The following is a 15,644-nucleotide window of genomic DNA, read 5'->3' as shown; positions in this document are numbered from 1 at the left end:
CAGAACCCTGGCTCCTGGCAATCTGCCAGCACCTGCTGCTTTTTTTTTTTTCCCTTAATTTTTAATTTTATTTGGGGGGGGAGTGGCAGAGAAAGGGGGAGAGAGAATTTCAAGCGGGCTCTGTGCTGATAGCACGGAGCCCGATGTGGGACTCGATCCCATGACCCTGGGATCATGACCTGAGCCAAAATCAAGAGTCAGACGCTCAACCGACAGAACCACCCAGGCGCCCCAGCACCTGCTTCTTAAACCATAACCTTGAAAGGATGGACTCGGAGAATTCTCAGATTCTTCATCGAATCTATTGATGGGAAACATTCTTTATGTTTGACTTAAAAATCTATCTTTGTATTTTGACTGCTTCTCTTTTTCTTAATTCTCTTGCTCTCTTTTTCACATACTTCCCTTACCACCTGCTCCCCCTCCTTCCAGTTTAAGACTCATTCATGGTCCCTCCAGTCTTAGTTCTTCCACATTCTGTTGCCTCTTTCCCAAAAATCTGAACCCCATGCGAGCTCACTTTTCTGAGGACAGTACTTTTGAGGACCTGTAGACACCCAGTGAAATAAGAAACTAGAACTAATACATAGAACTGTAGGCAAACTGATTCTGCGTGACAATAAAGAAGGAAGTGTTCAGGTAGCCAAGAGAGGGTTGGATGTGATGACCTTTGAGGTCCCTTGAACTATGAGAATATAGGTTTCTTTTCAACCACAAGAACTGTCCAACTATGGAATGGGCCTCTGAGGTCACACCTCATTCTTGAACATGAGGCAGTAGGGCCTACGTGGCCAGCATTAGTATAAGGAGATTTCTGAGGTGTTGGGGAGACTGGCTCAAGGGACCGAGTCCGAATCAGACGCTCTGTGATCACCTTGGCCCCAGAGTAACATTGGCTTATGACGCCTAATGCTCGACCTCATCCATAGGAGCAAAAGATGGCTAGTTACCGTCCTTAAGGGGCCAGTTGATTCCATTATGCAAACCTGAGTTGTGGGGACAGGTCAAGTTCCTGGCTCTACTGAAAGCCATATTGTTGGCAGAAGATAGGTGTCTGACGATGGGCTTGGAAAAGGGAAGAAGAGGTGGAGGAAGCTGTCACAGAGGCGTTACTCTCCTCTTCGTCCAGCAAGGGAGCATGGAGGCCAGCTTCTCCTTCCCTCAAGGGAGTCCAGCTCAACTCAGTGCCTCCGTGTAGAGTGGGGTCCTGAGGAAGGAAGGGTCACAGTCACTCTGTTGTCTCCTGCAGCCCCTCTGTCCCAAGGAGCTCTGGCACTTTGTTCACCAGTGCTATGGGAATGAATTGGGCCTTACCAGTGACGACGAGGACTACGTGCCCCCCGATGACGACTTCAACACTATGGGGTGAGAAGGCAGAGGGCAGCTTCTCCAAGAGGGACTGGGATGGTGGGGACAGCCTTCCCGGGGAGTGATGTCTAAGTGAGGCCCTGAAGGAAGTGAGGGGGTCAACCATGAGCTTACCTGTGGGAGACTTTCCCAGGCAGAGACAAAAGCAAGCGGGTGGGTGGGTGGGTGGAATGGACAAAGCACAAGCGGGAAGAGGTGAGGCCAGGGGCCAGATTCTGAAGGCCTTTTGGCCAACATGATGATTGGCTCTCACTCAGAGTGGGACAGGAAGCCCTGGGAAGGCTTTGAGTAGGTAATTGATAACTGACTTAACATTTTAATAGGATCACTCTGGCTCCTGGGTTGAAAATAGATCAGGGAGGAGCAAGAGCAGACAGGCTAAGAGGCTTGAATAATTTAGATCATTTAGATGAGAGGTGAAGGTGGTTTGGACCAGGAGGGTAGCAGTAAAAATGGCAGCAAGTGGTTAGTTTCTGAATATATTTTTGAAAGTAGAACCAGATACATTTTGAAGGATTTGCTGATAGATTGGAAAGGAACCAAAAATGGCTTTAAGGTTTTCTTGGATTTACCAACTGGAAGACTAGAGAAGTTCCAAACCGAGATGGGCAATACTATAGACCAGATTTGGGGGAGAAGATCAGGCAGGTTGGGTCTCAGAGGACTGTTAGCCAGGTGGAGATGTCACATAGACATTTGTGTTTGTGAGTGTGGAGTTCACGAGGGAAGTCTGGGCGAGGGACATAAATTAGGGAATTATGAGTGGATAGCCGTGAGATTGCCTGAAGCCACCAAGTGGCTGAATGAACATAAGAAAAGAAGTTCAGGGACTCAGCTTGGGGACACTCAACAAGAAGGAGAAGCAACAAAAGAAATCCTGGAAGAACAGCCAGCCAGGCAGGAGGAACACTGGGAGACCTGGCATCCTAGAGGCCAAGGGAAGGAGGCTTTAGGGAGAAGGAAGCATCGTTGTATCTCATGCTGTCGATGGATTGAGAAAGATGGGAATGTGGGTAGGTGGGGGGCCCAGTGGTGATGTGTGAGGCACAGAGCAGTAGAAGGCCAGGAAAGAGCACCGAATGTGTCGTAGGTAGACCCGGGCTCAGGTAGGATTTCCGACATTTAGTGGTAGTTATCACTTAATCTCTGTGAACATCTGTCTATTTGATTATCTTTAGGAGGCACATAATAGATTACTCAAGAGTTGTCATGCATCCAGATGGGGCGATGGGTAAAGTTTAAGATGTTGGTGACGGTGATGATTGCTCCCTTAGGAAAGGCTACAGTGACGTCCCTGAAGTGTCCCTACGAGGACACCCACCTCTACCTCAAGGAGGGTTTCCCTTCAGGTGTCCAAGGCAAAGAAGTTCACTAGTTAGGATACAGAATCTGGGCATTATCAACAAAAGGCGCTTGTGTCCGGGGTCTCATCCTCATCACTGTGTGGGAAATAAAATGTGTGTTCAGAGACCGGTTAATTCATTCAAAGGGTCAGGTTGGGATGGGATGGGATGGGATGCCAGCGGGCGAAAGATAGTTTAAGACACATAATAGTTGTATTTAGGCATGGTTAAATCTAAGAAAAGGTGACTTTGGAGCTAGACATTGCACATGGGGCTGGGGGTGCAGGGTGGGGAGAAGGTGTCAGGAGAACAGTGTAGCAGGGGGGTGCTGTTTTGAGGAAGATCATTCGCAAAGCAAAGAAGCAAGAAAGCCGATAGTTTGGGATGGGGTGGACAGATCTGGGGCTCTTAGAATAGTCTATAGTCTTGGCAACAAGGTTAACAGGAATGTATGGTGTCCTCTCTCAGCTAGTCAATAGTCTTGGCAACAAGGTTAACAGGAATGTATGGTGTCCTCTCTCAGCTATTGTGAGGAGATCCCCGTGGAAGAGAATGAAGTGAATGACAGCTCGTCGAAAAGCAGCATCGAGACCAAGCCAGATGCCAGTCCTCAGCTACCCAAGAAATCCATCACCAACAGCACGCTGACATCCACAGGGAGCAGCGAAGCCCCCGTGTCGGTATGGGCAGTAAGACCTTTCTTCCTCCCCCAATCCAGTGGCCGGTGTTTCCCAGCCGAGCTAACTTCACAGGACCCCAGCCCGGGGAGTGGGCAGAAGGGAGGTTGGTTACCCTGTGGTCAGTTTGTTCACGGAGGCATCCTAGAGCCGGTGGGCTCTCTGTTCTAACAGCATAGTCCCAGGATCCAGAGCCGGGTTCTCGGTGCCTTGAATATAAGATCTTGTTTGCTTTCTGAGTGGATAAAAACCATTCCAAGTTCACTGACGTGGGCTTCACTCCCGGTGGAGTGTTCCAGATCAGCCCCTCTGTGGAGAATTATCCCAGGGTTTTGTGTGAGTGTGTGTGTGTGTGTGTGTGTGTGTGTGTGTGTGTGTGTGTGTGTTTACTGCCTTGATCTGAGGTCAAAATCATGGATGAATCTGGGACTGTATACCTCTTCCCTGTTCATTCAAGAATTAGGTTTTGAGTTCCTAGTGTGTATACACTCCCGATTTATTTTCCCGCTGTAGCTAGACTTTGTGAAAGAGAGAAAAATGTGTTCAGAAGAAAGACCTTTATTCTCTGAGACTTGGTTACAGAGGGGATGGAAACCTGATGAAGGAAGTGTCAGGTGGCTGGCAGGTAGAAGAATGGGTGGGGTTTCTTGGAAAGGATTCCCCGAGAGGGGGGCCTCCTATTCCACTGGCGTAGGGGTCAGGCAGACCACTTGGCCTTGGATTGAAAACGTTATTCGTTTGGTGCCGAATCTCCATTTTCTGTCTCTGGGGTTATCTCAAAAACGGAAAGACCTGTATCTCTTCCCTTCCAAGGCTAAGGGGAGAATAAATTTAAAACCGCCGATGAAGCTTTTGAGCTTCTGAGCAGACGGGTCATAGCCAGAGGCAGGCTGACGTGTTGTCGCCTGGCTCCAGGGACAGAGCTGTGCCTGAAGGCACTAACTCTGCTCACTGCTGGGGCTTGGTGTGCTCTTCCATGGTGAGCGAGACAAGGGCAGAACCTTCTTCTGTGTTCTCCCATCTTCCACGGTGGAGCTGGGGAAAGCCCCTGGAGTGTGACTCCAGCCCAGCTCCTGAGCAGCTGTGTTGTGAACGTGAGCGCTCCCCAGGCTGGGGAAATCTCCCTTTGGAGACCCCCCCAGCAGGTTGCCCCTGTCGGGTGACGGCTTCGTCCCCACTCTAGTTTGATGGCTTGCCCCTGGAGGAGGAGGTGCTGGATGGCGATGGGTCCCTGGAGAAGGAGCTTGCCATTGACAACATCATCGGGGAGAAGATGGAGATCATCGCACCCGTGACCTCCCCTTCGCTGGACTTCAATGACAACGAGGACATCCCCACCGAGCTCAGTGACTCTTCCGACACCCATGATGAAGGTGGGCATTGGAAAATGGGTGTGCAGCGTGGCCCTTCCTCTCTCCATTTTGAAGGCTAATGGGATGTTGTGTAGGAAGGCTGGAGTCCGTGTCTGGGCTTCCAGTGGAAGGGCGGGTGGGTAACAGAGCCTTTTTTTTTTTTTTTTTTTTTTTTTTTTTTTTTTTAATTTCATTTGTTTTTAACATACATTTTTCAGGGTAGTCATTGCAGGATCCATGTTATGCCATATTTGTCTTTCTTCACTCGATGGATAATGTTTTGTCCTGCCATCCCGTCTTGTCACTGAGTGTACCTCCCCGTTGCCTTGTTCATTGCCCACAGAGATGCGATGCAGGGCAGTGTATATGCCACAGGAAAGTGCCAGTCAGCTGCTTCCTGGAAATAATCAGATTTTTTTTTTTTTTAATGTTTGTTTATTTTTGAGCGAGACAGAACACGAGCGGGAGGGCAGAGAGAAAGGGAGACACAGAATCCGAAGCAGGCTCCAGGCTCCGAGCTGTCGGCATAGACCCCGATGCGGTGCTCGAACTCGAACTCACAAACCACGAGACCGTGACCTGAGCTGAAGTCGGACGCTTAACCGACTGAGCCACCCAGGCGCCCCTGGAAATAATCAGATTTTATTAGAACCTTGCTTTAGTGACTCCAGCATTGGGCTTTCAGACCAGGCTACAAGGAAAGGTATTGCTGGGTCACTCGGACTCCAGAGTCTGCCTTTCTCTCCAGTACTTCTAGGTAGTATTTCGTACCTCATTCCTGCACAGGGTTAGCTTCTAGGACCTAGCTTGGGAATGTTTTGCTTCTGACATTCCAGGGCTAGAAGCCAAATTGTCAGTCTTCATGAAATTGGCTGATCCACTGAACTGGTGGTAGGCTTGACTAGTAAGTGCATGTGGACGGTGCTCATTTGAACATCTGTGGACAGTCCCTCCTGTGGTCACCTCGAGTGTCTTTCTCCCACCTGCCTGGTTTCCCTACTCCATCTAGGATACAGGGCCAGTGCAAATGACTGCACGGGTTGGGTACCGCATAGCAGCAAGGGCGCCAGTCACGTAAACTCAGACATGACCGCTCCCATAGTGCTTGTCTTGTGCAGTCATGGGCCCTGTGTGACGCTTCTGAGCCACAGGGGTGCCAGCAATGGCGGCATCGTGCCTGAGATCACATACCAGCCTCCGTAGGTGCGGCAGTTAGGGACTGTGGGGTGCCGAGGGCTTGGGAGGAGCTCTGGGGCTTTAGCAGCACGCCTGTACCCTCAGGAACATTCTCCCGGAGCAAATAGAGACCGGAGAAAGGTGGAGGGTGTGGAAATCCTGGGCGAAACATCGCAGTGCCTTATGGAAGCGGAGCAGGGCTTGTATGGTTAAGGGATCACGGCCCTGCAGACCAGCCCAGCCTTAGAAGCTTTTATATAAACAGGTTATTCCAGATGAATCCATGTCCCTTTAACGCACTTGTGCCATGATTGCAATGCCTTTTGTCGTCTGTCGTGGTTAACTTACAAGCTCTGGATAACTGATAACTTTGAGGTTACCAGTTCAGCTCAGGAAGTGAGATCTGAGTGTTAGTCTAAGATCACCTTGATTAGGAAGGAAGCCTTGAAAACAGAAGAGCCGATAGCACATTTCCATACTCTTTGTCAAGCGAGGCTGAATAGAATGCCAGTTAGAGTAAGTTTGTGCGTGCGGGCGAAGGAGGAGACAGGGCAGAGGTGAGGTCATTAACCACTACCCACCCCGGCCGCCCTTGACCCTTGGTAAGGCCACATAAGCCACAGACACGTAACTGCTCTGGGGGCGTCCCTGGGGCCGTCCGCCCCTCTGCCTTCACTCTCCGTGGCTCTTCGGTGCAGGGGAGGTCCAGGCCTTCTACGAGGACCTGAGTGGCCGGCAGTACGTGAATGAAGTCTTCAACTTCAGTGTGGACAAGCTCTATGACCTGCTGTTCACCGACTCGCCCTTCCAGCGGGACTTCATGGAGCAACGGCGGTTCTCCGGTCAGTCCTTCCGGGGCCGGTGCCTCCCGTCCCTTCCCTCTTGGCCACACTTCTTCCTTTTCTCCCCAAGCTCCCTCCTGTTCCAGGCCACCCAATGGCCCGGGGCACCCCCTTTCCGGCTCCCCCAGGGCCCTGCTGGTTGCTCCCCCCCCCCCCGCCCCCCCCCCCAGCACTCAGTGCCAGGCCCTGGAGGCTCACCAGCGGGCAAGACCTCCCGGAGTCCACCGTCTGACAAAGAGTAGCCGCGACCCTTTCTCAGTGGGCACCCGTGGTGTGCCAGGCACATGACGTTATCTCATGTGACTCTCGGATCTGCCACGTGTGCGAGCACTGCGATCCCCAGGGTACCGAGGAGGAAACCAGAATTCAGACCGTTCTTGCTTGCCCGGGGCCACGCAGCCAAGTAGAGCCCGAGCCAGGATTCAAACCTAGGACTCTCTGCGTTCCTGCTTTGTACCTGCGTGCTCCTGTCTCCTCCCCTTGCCCCTGTTCTGCTCCCCAGCAGGCGTGTGGCTCTGGCCCAGCAGAGCTACTAGGCATCTGAGTCTGTGAAAGAGCATCTAGAGCGTAGCCCTCTGCCAGGAGGAGAGGGCATGCTGCGGGCACGGGGAGGACACGCCTTAGAGGAGAGGGCTTGTTCCCAAGGATCCCAGGCCCTCGTCACAGTGGCTCCAGTGTTGCCGGCACCCCCGCAGGTGGCCCCAAGACTGCCTGTCCCAGCCCCAGGAACAATCAGCATTCCGGAGCCCTATGCAGAATTTCGGCAATGCTACAATGAGCCTCTTTCTGCTTCGACTCCCCCTCCTCCCCTCCTCCTCTCTGGGGCCTCATGCTCCCACTGGCTTCCTTTTGGGGGTCAGTCAACAGTCAGTACAGTCAAGAGTTCACTTGGAGGGGAAATTCGGATATGGTGAGGGCATGCCTCTTTCCCTCCCTCATCCCAGGGCTCTTCTCCACCCTCAGATATCATCTTCCATCCATGGAAGAAGGAAGAGAATGGCAACCAGAGCCGAGTGATTCTCTATACCATCACCCTCACCAACCCTCTGGCTCCTAAAACTGCCACTGTCAGGGAGACACAGGTGAGTTGAGGGCAGGGGCACCGAAGAGCGGCAGGAAGAAGGATCAGGGCTGGTATGCCAGGAAGAAGTTTCCGGGTTGCAAGCATCGTCTAGCCCTGAGGTGGGAACACCTAACGTCCTCCCATTCCCAGTGTTTCTGGGTCCTCCGCCTAGAAGTGTGCGGTGGGCAGGGGAGATGCTTCCCTTCCTTGCTTCTCTTTAGCGATGTCCGGTGGACCCTTCTCCCCACAGACCATGTACAAGGCAAGCCAGGAGAGTGAATGTTACGTGATAGATGCCGAGGTCCTCACGCACGACGTGCCCTACCACGACTACTTCTACACCATCAATCGCTACACCCTCACCCGCGTGGCTCGGAACAAGAGTCGACTCAGGTGTGGCGTCTGGAGGGCCTGAGCGGGTTCACAGGAAGTCCCTGGTGTGCACGGATGTCCTCGCTCATGCAGTGGCAATAAAACGGGTGTTTGGTGAAAGGCTACAGGGAGCCCTCTTGGGAATCAGGACGTTCTGCACACCCACATCTCAAAGGGGCCTGCACCTTTCTCATCCTCCGCTTTAAAAATCAGTTTTTGGGGGGGTGTCTGTGCTGCTGTCTGCATTTATCTAAACCTCCCTCCTTCCTTCCTTTATCACCCCCCCCCCCGCCGCCCCCTCGTACCTCCTGTCCCCTCCATCCTTCGCCCCCGCACAGTGTCTAGGCTTCTCCCTTTCAGCTTCTTTGGAGAGTTTCCTGACTAGACGTTCTTTCTATTCAGTTCACACAGAGGCAGCTTGTTGACCTCAGATAAACCTCTGTAGAAAGGCGCCCACCTGTAACCCCCTGAACACTTCTCGGGGGACAGGGTAAGGTGGCTCGCAAGCGTAGGCATGCTGACGTCAGGCCAGGGCGTCCCTGAGGACGGTTGGGGAGAGAGCAGGGCAGGCAGCCGTAAAAATAGGAGCATAGGGGTGCCCAGGTGGCTCAGTCAGTTAAGCGTCCAACTCTTGATTTCAGCTCAGGTCATGATTTCACAGTTTGTGGGATCAAGCCCTGCCATGTCGGCCTCTGTGCTGACAGCCTGGAGCCTGCTTGAGATTCTCTCTCTCCCTCTCTCTCTCTCTGCCCCTCCCGTGTGTGTGCGCTCTCTCTCTCTCTCAAGATAAACATTAAAAAGACGGGAGCCCTGTTTCAGAGCCGCTGTGTAGGAGTGGAAGGGGATAGTATGCAAGCAGAGAGACCCATGACTGGGAGAGAGAATATTTGGAAAAAAGCAAGAGCTGGCAGTGTCAAGGTGGGGAGGCCAGAGCCAGGGCTGGTAGCAGATCATGCTCTGAAAGGTGGGAATGATGGAACCCTAGAGCCTGATTTGGACTTGAAAGTGTCTGCAGAAGGCAAAAAGGACTCCCATGGCTGGCCGGCTGGCTGGCACCATCTGGAGGAGAGCGTGGTGTCACAATAGAGCCATGGGCTTGGAGTCGAGAGCCCTGTTGTTAGCCTTTGGTCCGCTAGACTAGTCTAGAACTCCCGTTGTCTCACCTGCAAAGTGAGGATAAAGCCACCAGTTCCACTGATCTCCAAAGGCGGCCAGGGAGACCAGATGGCGTGGTGGGTGTGGTGTGAAGGGACTTTTCACCTCGTAAAGTGCGGCACAAATGCGAAGCCGCTTTGGACTTAAACCTGAAATCGCTTCTCGGCCTTTTGGCTAAGATCAAGTGTGGACTTAAACCTGAATTCTTTTTGCGCGGCAGGGGAGGGTCTGCCCAGGAAATGGCTGATCGTGTTTCTGGCTTTTCCCTCAGGGTCTCCACAGAGCTGCGCTATCGAAAACAGCCTTGGGGGTTAGTGAAGACCTTCATCGAGAAGAACTTCTGGAGTGGGCTGGAGGACTACTTCCGCCACCTGGGTGAGCATGCGCTGTAGCCATCGGTGCTGCTTGAACTGCATCCGGCCGCCACCATCCAGGGGACCAGGAGACATGGAGAGTGGAGGGGGGCGCAGACCGAGATGGGGAAGGAGTATCATGGGGTCCCTAAGTCCGCCCCAGAAATGGATACAGAATTGGGCATGTATGGGAACGTGTGCATTTTCCAAGAGGTTCTGCCTGTAACTTTTACGGGATCTGTGACTTTCCCATCTGATCACACTGGTGGTAATTCAGTTATGGAGAGGAAATAAAGGCCTGTGAATGCTTCCATTAGGAAATGGGGTATGCCCCAAGCTGTGTGCATGAGGGTGCAGATCCTGGGGACCTAGGTCTACAAAATGTTGAGCAACCCTGAAGAGGGGTTGGGGTGGGGCTGAATCCCAGCTTCCTGAGGCCCGTGGCCATCCCCGAGGGACCCCCGCCCTCGCATTCAGTGTCCCAGAGTACAGTACGGGAAGATGGCTGTCTCAGCTAGGAGCAGACAGCTGTTTCTGGAGGCCAGTGTGTCGAGCTGGAGGTATAGGCAGATGGCCTTTCGTCTGTGACAGAGAGCGAGCTGACCAAAACGGAGAGCACCTACCTGGCTGAGATGCACAGACAGTCTCCCAAAGAGAAGGCCAGCAAGCCCCCAACGGTACGGAGGAGGAAGCGCCCCCATGCTCACCTGCGGGTGCCTCACCTGGAAGAGGTGATGAGCCCCGTCACCACACCCACTGATGAAGATGTGGGCCACAGGATCAAACACGTGGCAGGTGCGTGCCAGGTGGGAGTGGGGGCGTGGCTCAGGGCTTTGACCCAGAGCCGTGTGCCCAGGCCGAGGCGTACGCGTGCACACGCTCATTTTGCATCCTCGGGTATAGATTGTGTATGATTTGCACACGACTCCTTAAATTTCAGCCTCCGGATCCTCTACCTATTTCCCTTTGCCCTTTAATGTCCTCAGTCCCTGCTGAACCCACATGTGGGGTACCCCCTGCTGAATAGACGTGACCTGAACTCCGTGTCCCTGTGGATAGACTCAAATGTGCAACTTCCAAACCTGGGGCAAATGCACCAGGGACAAGCCCCAGTGCAGACGCCAGAGATGACCTCATAACCTGAATGTCAGAGAGCCCAAGGCAGCCCCCCTCCCCTGGCCCCCACAGGCCCACTGAGGACCTGCCCTACCGGACAGTGGACTCCCTTGACCTGTCTCCCCCTTGCATCCAGCGTGCACAGCCTCATGTCTTCTCAGTCATGGCGACATGCAGCCATAAGAAGCCTTAGAGACGGCTAATCCGGCAGTTTTTAGGCTATGCTTCGCATAGCCGTAGGCGTTCCTCAGGATGGGGACAGGAGAGGAGGAAAGAGCCAGCCTTCCACATCCCTCCCCTCAGTCTCAACCAGAGCACCCCGCCTTAGGTGTTTTATACGTAGGATTTCTGACCAGCACGGCGTTTGAATAAACTGAGTCTCCAGCATTGAGACTTGCTCAGCATCTCGTAGCGGGTTATAAATAAAGCGAGGGCGGAGAGCGGTCTCTAGTCCTCGCCGCGGGCTGTTGCCTGAGCCATGGCTAAGCTGTGGGCACTTTGTCCCGCCCCTGCGTGTCCCAGTTACATAAGGCTGTTGAGTTTCCCGTGCGTTTGGTGACTTTAATGTCCACGTTGCTGGGCCCACCCCAGACCTTGCCCTCGAGGAGTTTCCCTTGTACTTTTGTGGAGGCCGAGTGTATCTATCCTGTCATCATGACAGCGCCACGGACGGTTGTCCTTCATCCCCTGAGGCTCTGTGCGTGACCGCCGTCAGAGCAGCCAGCGGACTTGAGCGCCACAATGGTGACAGCGTCTTTACTCTCCCCCACAGGTTCCACGCAGACACGGCATGTCCCCGAGGACACCCCTAACGGCTTCCACCTGCAGAGTGTGTCCAAGCTGCTGCTGGTTATCAGCTGTGTGTAAGGGATTCCAGGCTCTTCCCCAACCTGCCCTCCCTGCCTGCTGGCCCCTCAGGCGTATGAGCACCTCCACACCACAGCCCTGCTTCTTCTTTGTCCTCTAGGCTTCTTCCTTCAGATCAGTCGCTCTGTCCGTCATTCCTTGCCTCTTTGCTTCTTTTTCTCTGTTTTATTTAGCATTTGCTGTAAGCTAGGCCTTCGGGATTGAGAAGGGGATTCTCTGCATCCATGCCCTTAGGAACTCAGTTTCAAGGGGATAGGACAGGCAGCAAATTCAGAATTACCACACCGTTGGGAAAATGCTAACATAGAGATGCTACACAGCATCTTCGGAGCCCATTCGTTCATTTGGGAGGGATGTTCTGTGGCTCTGCTGTGTGCCAGGTGCAAGGACCATGCACTCCTGGGCCCCCACTTTGGCGGGAGAGCCAGACAAAATCAATGACTACAGTCCAGAAAGGCATATGCTTATATTTATGTAAATAATTTATAATAGTGCCATAATGTTATAAAACGGTAGGCTCAGTGCCATTCACAGAAGGATGCCGGGCAGGGAGAGAGGGCATGGAAAGAATGCGGGTGTAGGGTGGGGAGAGCACAGCTGTCTGCAGCTTAGTAAGCCCGCAGCCCGCCCCGGACGCCCCTGCATCCCTGTGAGCTGGGGGTGCCTGAGACAGCCGAGTGCTGACCGCTCGCGCTCTGTTCACCTGGTGCCTCTACCCCCGCCTTTCCTGGGGGTTGGGCTGTGCCGTGAGCTTATGGGGGCACAGCTGGTGAGGGGCGTGGGGGCTGCCTAGACGCAGGCCCTGACAGTCGTGCACCAGGCACTAGCCTGCCTCCAGATCTTCCTTTTGTGACACCCCCTCCTCCCTCCTTCAACCCCCACTAAAGTGTTTTCAGAGAGGCAGAAGCAGGGGCACAGCCCAGCCATGAGGGAGCACTGAAGGAGGCCCTGGGGTGACATGGTTTGTTTTGCCTTTTTTTTTCCCCCCCAAAATGTTTATTTATTTATTTTAGAGAAAGAGAGAGAACAAGCAGGGGAGGGGCAGAGAGAGCAAGAGAGAGAATCCCAAGCAGCCACCGCACTGTCAGCGTAGAGCCCGACGTGGGGATCAGTCCCACAACCGTGAGATCATGACCTGAGCTAAAATCGAGAGTCAGACGCTAACCGACTGAGCCACCCAGATGCCCCACTTTTGCATTAGTTAAAAAAGTCACTGTGACAGCCATGCGCGGAAGCCTAGAGAAGGAAGGGCTGGAGGCGGGCAGGCCAGTCAGAGTAAGTGGCAGTGACGTAGGTGAGCGTGACTGTCCGGCAGGCGAGCGATTGGGGCTGACAGGTCCTGCAGGGGGAAGACCCGTTAGCCACGCGGTTGGGTAGCCGAAGAAGAGGAATGACCGCAGCGAGCACCCGTAGATGGTTGTGTCATTAACAGAACGGGCACAGGGTTGTCAGAGAAGCTGCTCCATTCCGCGTGTGTCTTGAGCTGCCAAAGGTTATATCCAGGTGGAGGTGACAGGTACTTGCTGATGCGGACCTGGAGCGAGGCAGAGAAGCATGGGTCGCGGATGCTGGTTTAGTCAACAGTAGCATGAAAGCCGTGGGTGCGGATGAGACCATCCTCCGAGGACAGCGGGGTGGGTGGGGGCGAGAAAGAGCAGGGCTGCAGACAAGGCCCCTGTGAGGAACGTGAGGCAGGCTCTCTGCTAACCTTAACTGAGTATGTAACAAAAGTAGATGGAAAATTCTTCTGTGAGTGGCCTCAGAAGCCAAGTTATTTTCACAAAATCAAATGCAGGGATGTGTCCGGGTGGCTCAGATCAGTTACGCAGCCGTCTGTTGGTTTCGGCTCAGGACATGGTCTCATGGTTTATGAGTTCGAGCCCCATGTCAGGCTCTGCACTGACAATGCGGAACCTGCTTGGGATTCTCTCTCCATCTGTCTCTGTCCCTCCCTGCTTGTTCATGTTCTCTCTCTGTCTCTCTCTCTCTCTCAAAATAAATAAATAAATCCTAGAAAAAGTCAAATGCAAAGACAGCTGTAAGACCAGTAAAATTCGCATTTAGCAGCATCCATCTGATGTGATTCGTACTGTTCTGTAAAGTCTCTCCTGGTTGGGTTTGGGAGATAGAAAACTTTAACCTCAGGTAAGTTCCCTGAGCTTTTTCTGCATGTTGACTTATTTAAGCAGGCCTGCTCTTAATTAAGTACTTATTTAAGTAGGCCTGCTCTCCTGAGTCAGTGGTATAGCATGGCATTAACTAACTTTGGGGCTTTATTAGTTTGGGATAATCAGACCTCGCCTTTCAACACCAGGGGGCTCAGGCGAGGGATCTGCTGACCGTGTGCGTGTGGAATGGACCTGTGTGGCACAGACCGCCCTGCGTCTGGCAGGCCCGCACCGCCGTCCGCCTGCCTCGAGGCAGCTCGGCTCTCCCTCCTCTTTTCTCTGTTTAGACCACCGCAGGACCCTCCCTCAGCATGCAGGGGTGTCCCTGGACCTTCACTGAGCACAGGCAGGATTATAATAAACACAGACCCAAATGCAGGAGCTGAGATTGTGTGCGGCACATGCCGAAGAGGCGGGCATTCCGATCTCCTCTGGCGTGTGCTGATACGATTAAAGACAGTATCCACTGAAAGTCAACGCAGTATTTAGAGATTCTTCTGGAGAACTCACAGAGCCCTGAGAACACGGCCCGGTAGGGTCAGGCATTTGCAGCTGCCAGCTCCAGGAATACTACCTTGCATGCAGAGAACAGCACAGTATCTCTCTCTCTCTCTCTCTCTCTCTCTCTCTCTCTCTCTCTGTCTCTCTCTCTCTCTCACTCACGTGCACACACACACACACACTTCGAAAGGTCAAAGGCATAGTGTCGGACTTTCTTTGTTGGTCCTTTTCCGTCTTTCACTCTGTCTTCCCGGGGTGCCATCTTCCCTTTTCCTGTGTGTATCCTGATCCGGGCCTGTACCTCCTCTAACGATAAAACCGCCCTTCGTCGAGGGCTTCCTGGGTGCTGGGTGCTTTATGTCCACTTCGACCCATGCGTGTCACAGCTCTAGCACGGTAGGCACCGTCCCTGTTGAGGAAGGGGGTTCGGAGAAGCTAGGGAACTTCATCAGAAGTTAAGAACCTTGAAGCGGCAAGCCGGGATCGTTCCCAGTTCCGTGCGTCTCTCGGTCCCCTTGCTACCCAGGTCTTCATCCCTCTATTCCGTGACTTGTGTCCTAAGATGATCTTGATGGCAGCCAATGACACCGAGGGAAGGAGAGAATGTCCCCATTCTCTCGGTGGCTCTCTGTCCCCCCGGATCCTCCTTACCACCTCCCTGTCTCTGACCAGTTCCGGCCCAGACCGGGGAGCCTCGTGACCCCAGCTGGGACTGGGCAGGTACCAGGAGGAGACTGCCCTTTTTAAGGCATCCCGCTAACACCTGTGACGTGGATCAGGCAGATGCTCCACAGTTTGACCTTCTGTTGTGCCTCAAGTTGGGTGGGTGGGAGGACTTGCCTCGATTTGTCACCGAAGATCTGTTTGCAGCTGCTCTCTCTGGCTCCTTGCTTGCTGGGTCTCCTCATCCATGGATGCTTGCTTCCGGTGTTTCCTTCCCCCAGCCTCTCAGTTGCTCTCTGGCTTGGTTACAGTGCAGCTCTCCCCACTCTCCCCCTGCACTGGTCTGTTCTAACCTCTGCCTCCTCCCCGTTTTTCCTCCTTGCTCCCATTAGGATCTGTTTCAGGTACTGGCTCTCTGATCGCTTCCTTTACCCTTCATCTCTTTTCCTCTCCATCTTACCTCTTCCCCCAGGCACCCAGACTCTGGGTGGCTCTTGCGTGTCTCTCTTTCCCAATGCCTTCACCCACATACCTCCCCATGGCTCTCCTGCTGTGTCCCGGCCCCTCCAGATGAGAGTCTCTCTCTATCTCTCTCTCTCTCTCTCTCTCTTCACCCCCCTTCCTCTCC

At 53.4% G+C, this 15,644-nt stretch overlaps 1 protein-coding gene across 17 annotated transcripts in view; it reads left to right on the top strand.

Annotated features, from left to right (window-relative positions):
• Positions 1-15,644, top strand: part of GRAMD1B (GRAM domain containing 1B) — a 242,468-nt gene that overhangs the window by 218,329 nt on the left and 8,495 nt on the right. For all 17 annotated transcript variants that reach the window (XM_053900339.1, XM_053900332.1, XM_053900331.1 and 14 more), the window contains 9 exons: positions 1,250-1,365; positions 3,235-3,391; positions 4,572-4,761; positions 6,615-6,758; positions 7,722-7,840; positions 8,072-8,214; positions 9,620-9,723; positions 10,293-10,496; positions 11,590-11,680. In XM_053900339.1, coding sequence (XP_053756314.1) covers positions 1,250-1,365; positions 3,235-3,391; positions 4,572-4,761; positions 6,615-6,758; positions 7,722-7,840; positions 8,072-8,214; positions 9,620-9,723; positions 10,293-10,496; positions 11,590-11,680 — 1,268 coding nt within the window. The remainder of the gene's footprint in view (positions 1-1,249; positions 1,366-3,234; positions 3,392-4,571; positions 4,762-6,614; positions 6,759-7,721; positions 7,841-8,071; positions 8,215-9,619; positions 9,724-10,292; positions 10,497-11,589; positions 11,681-15,644) is intronic.

This window comes from Panthera pardus, unplaced genomic scaffold (assembly GCF_024362965.1).
Source record: "Panthera pardus isolate Hobbes unplaced genomic scaffold, ASM2436296v1 HiC_scaffold_12, whole genome shotgun sequence".
Lineage (NCBI taxonomy): Eukaryota > Metazoa > Chordata > Mammalia > Carnivora > Felidae > Panthera > Panthera pardus.
This window is presented reverse-complemented; position numbering and strand designations above follow the sequence as displayed.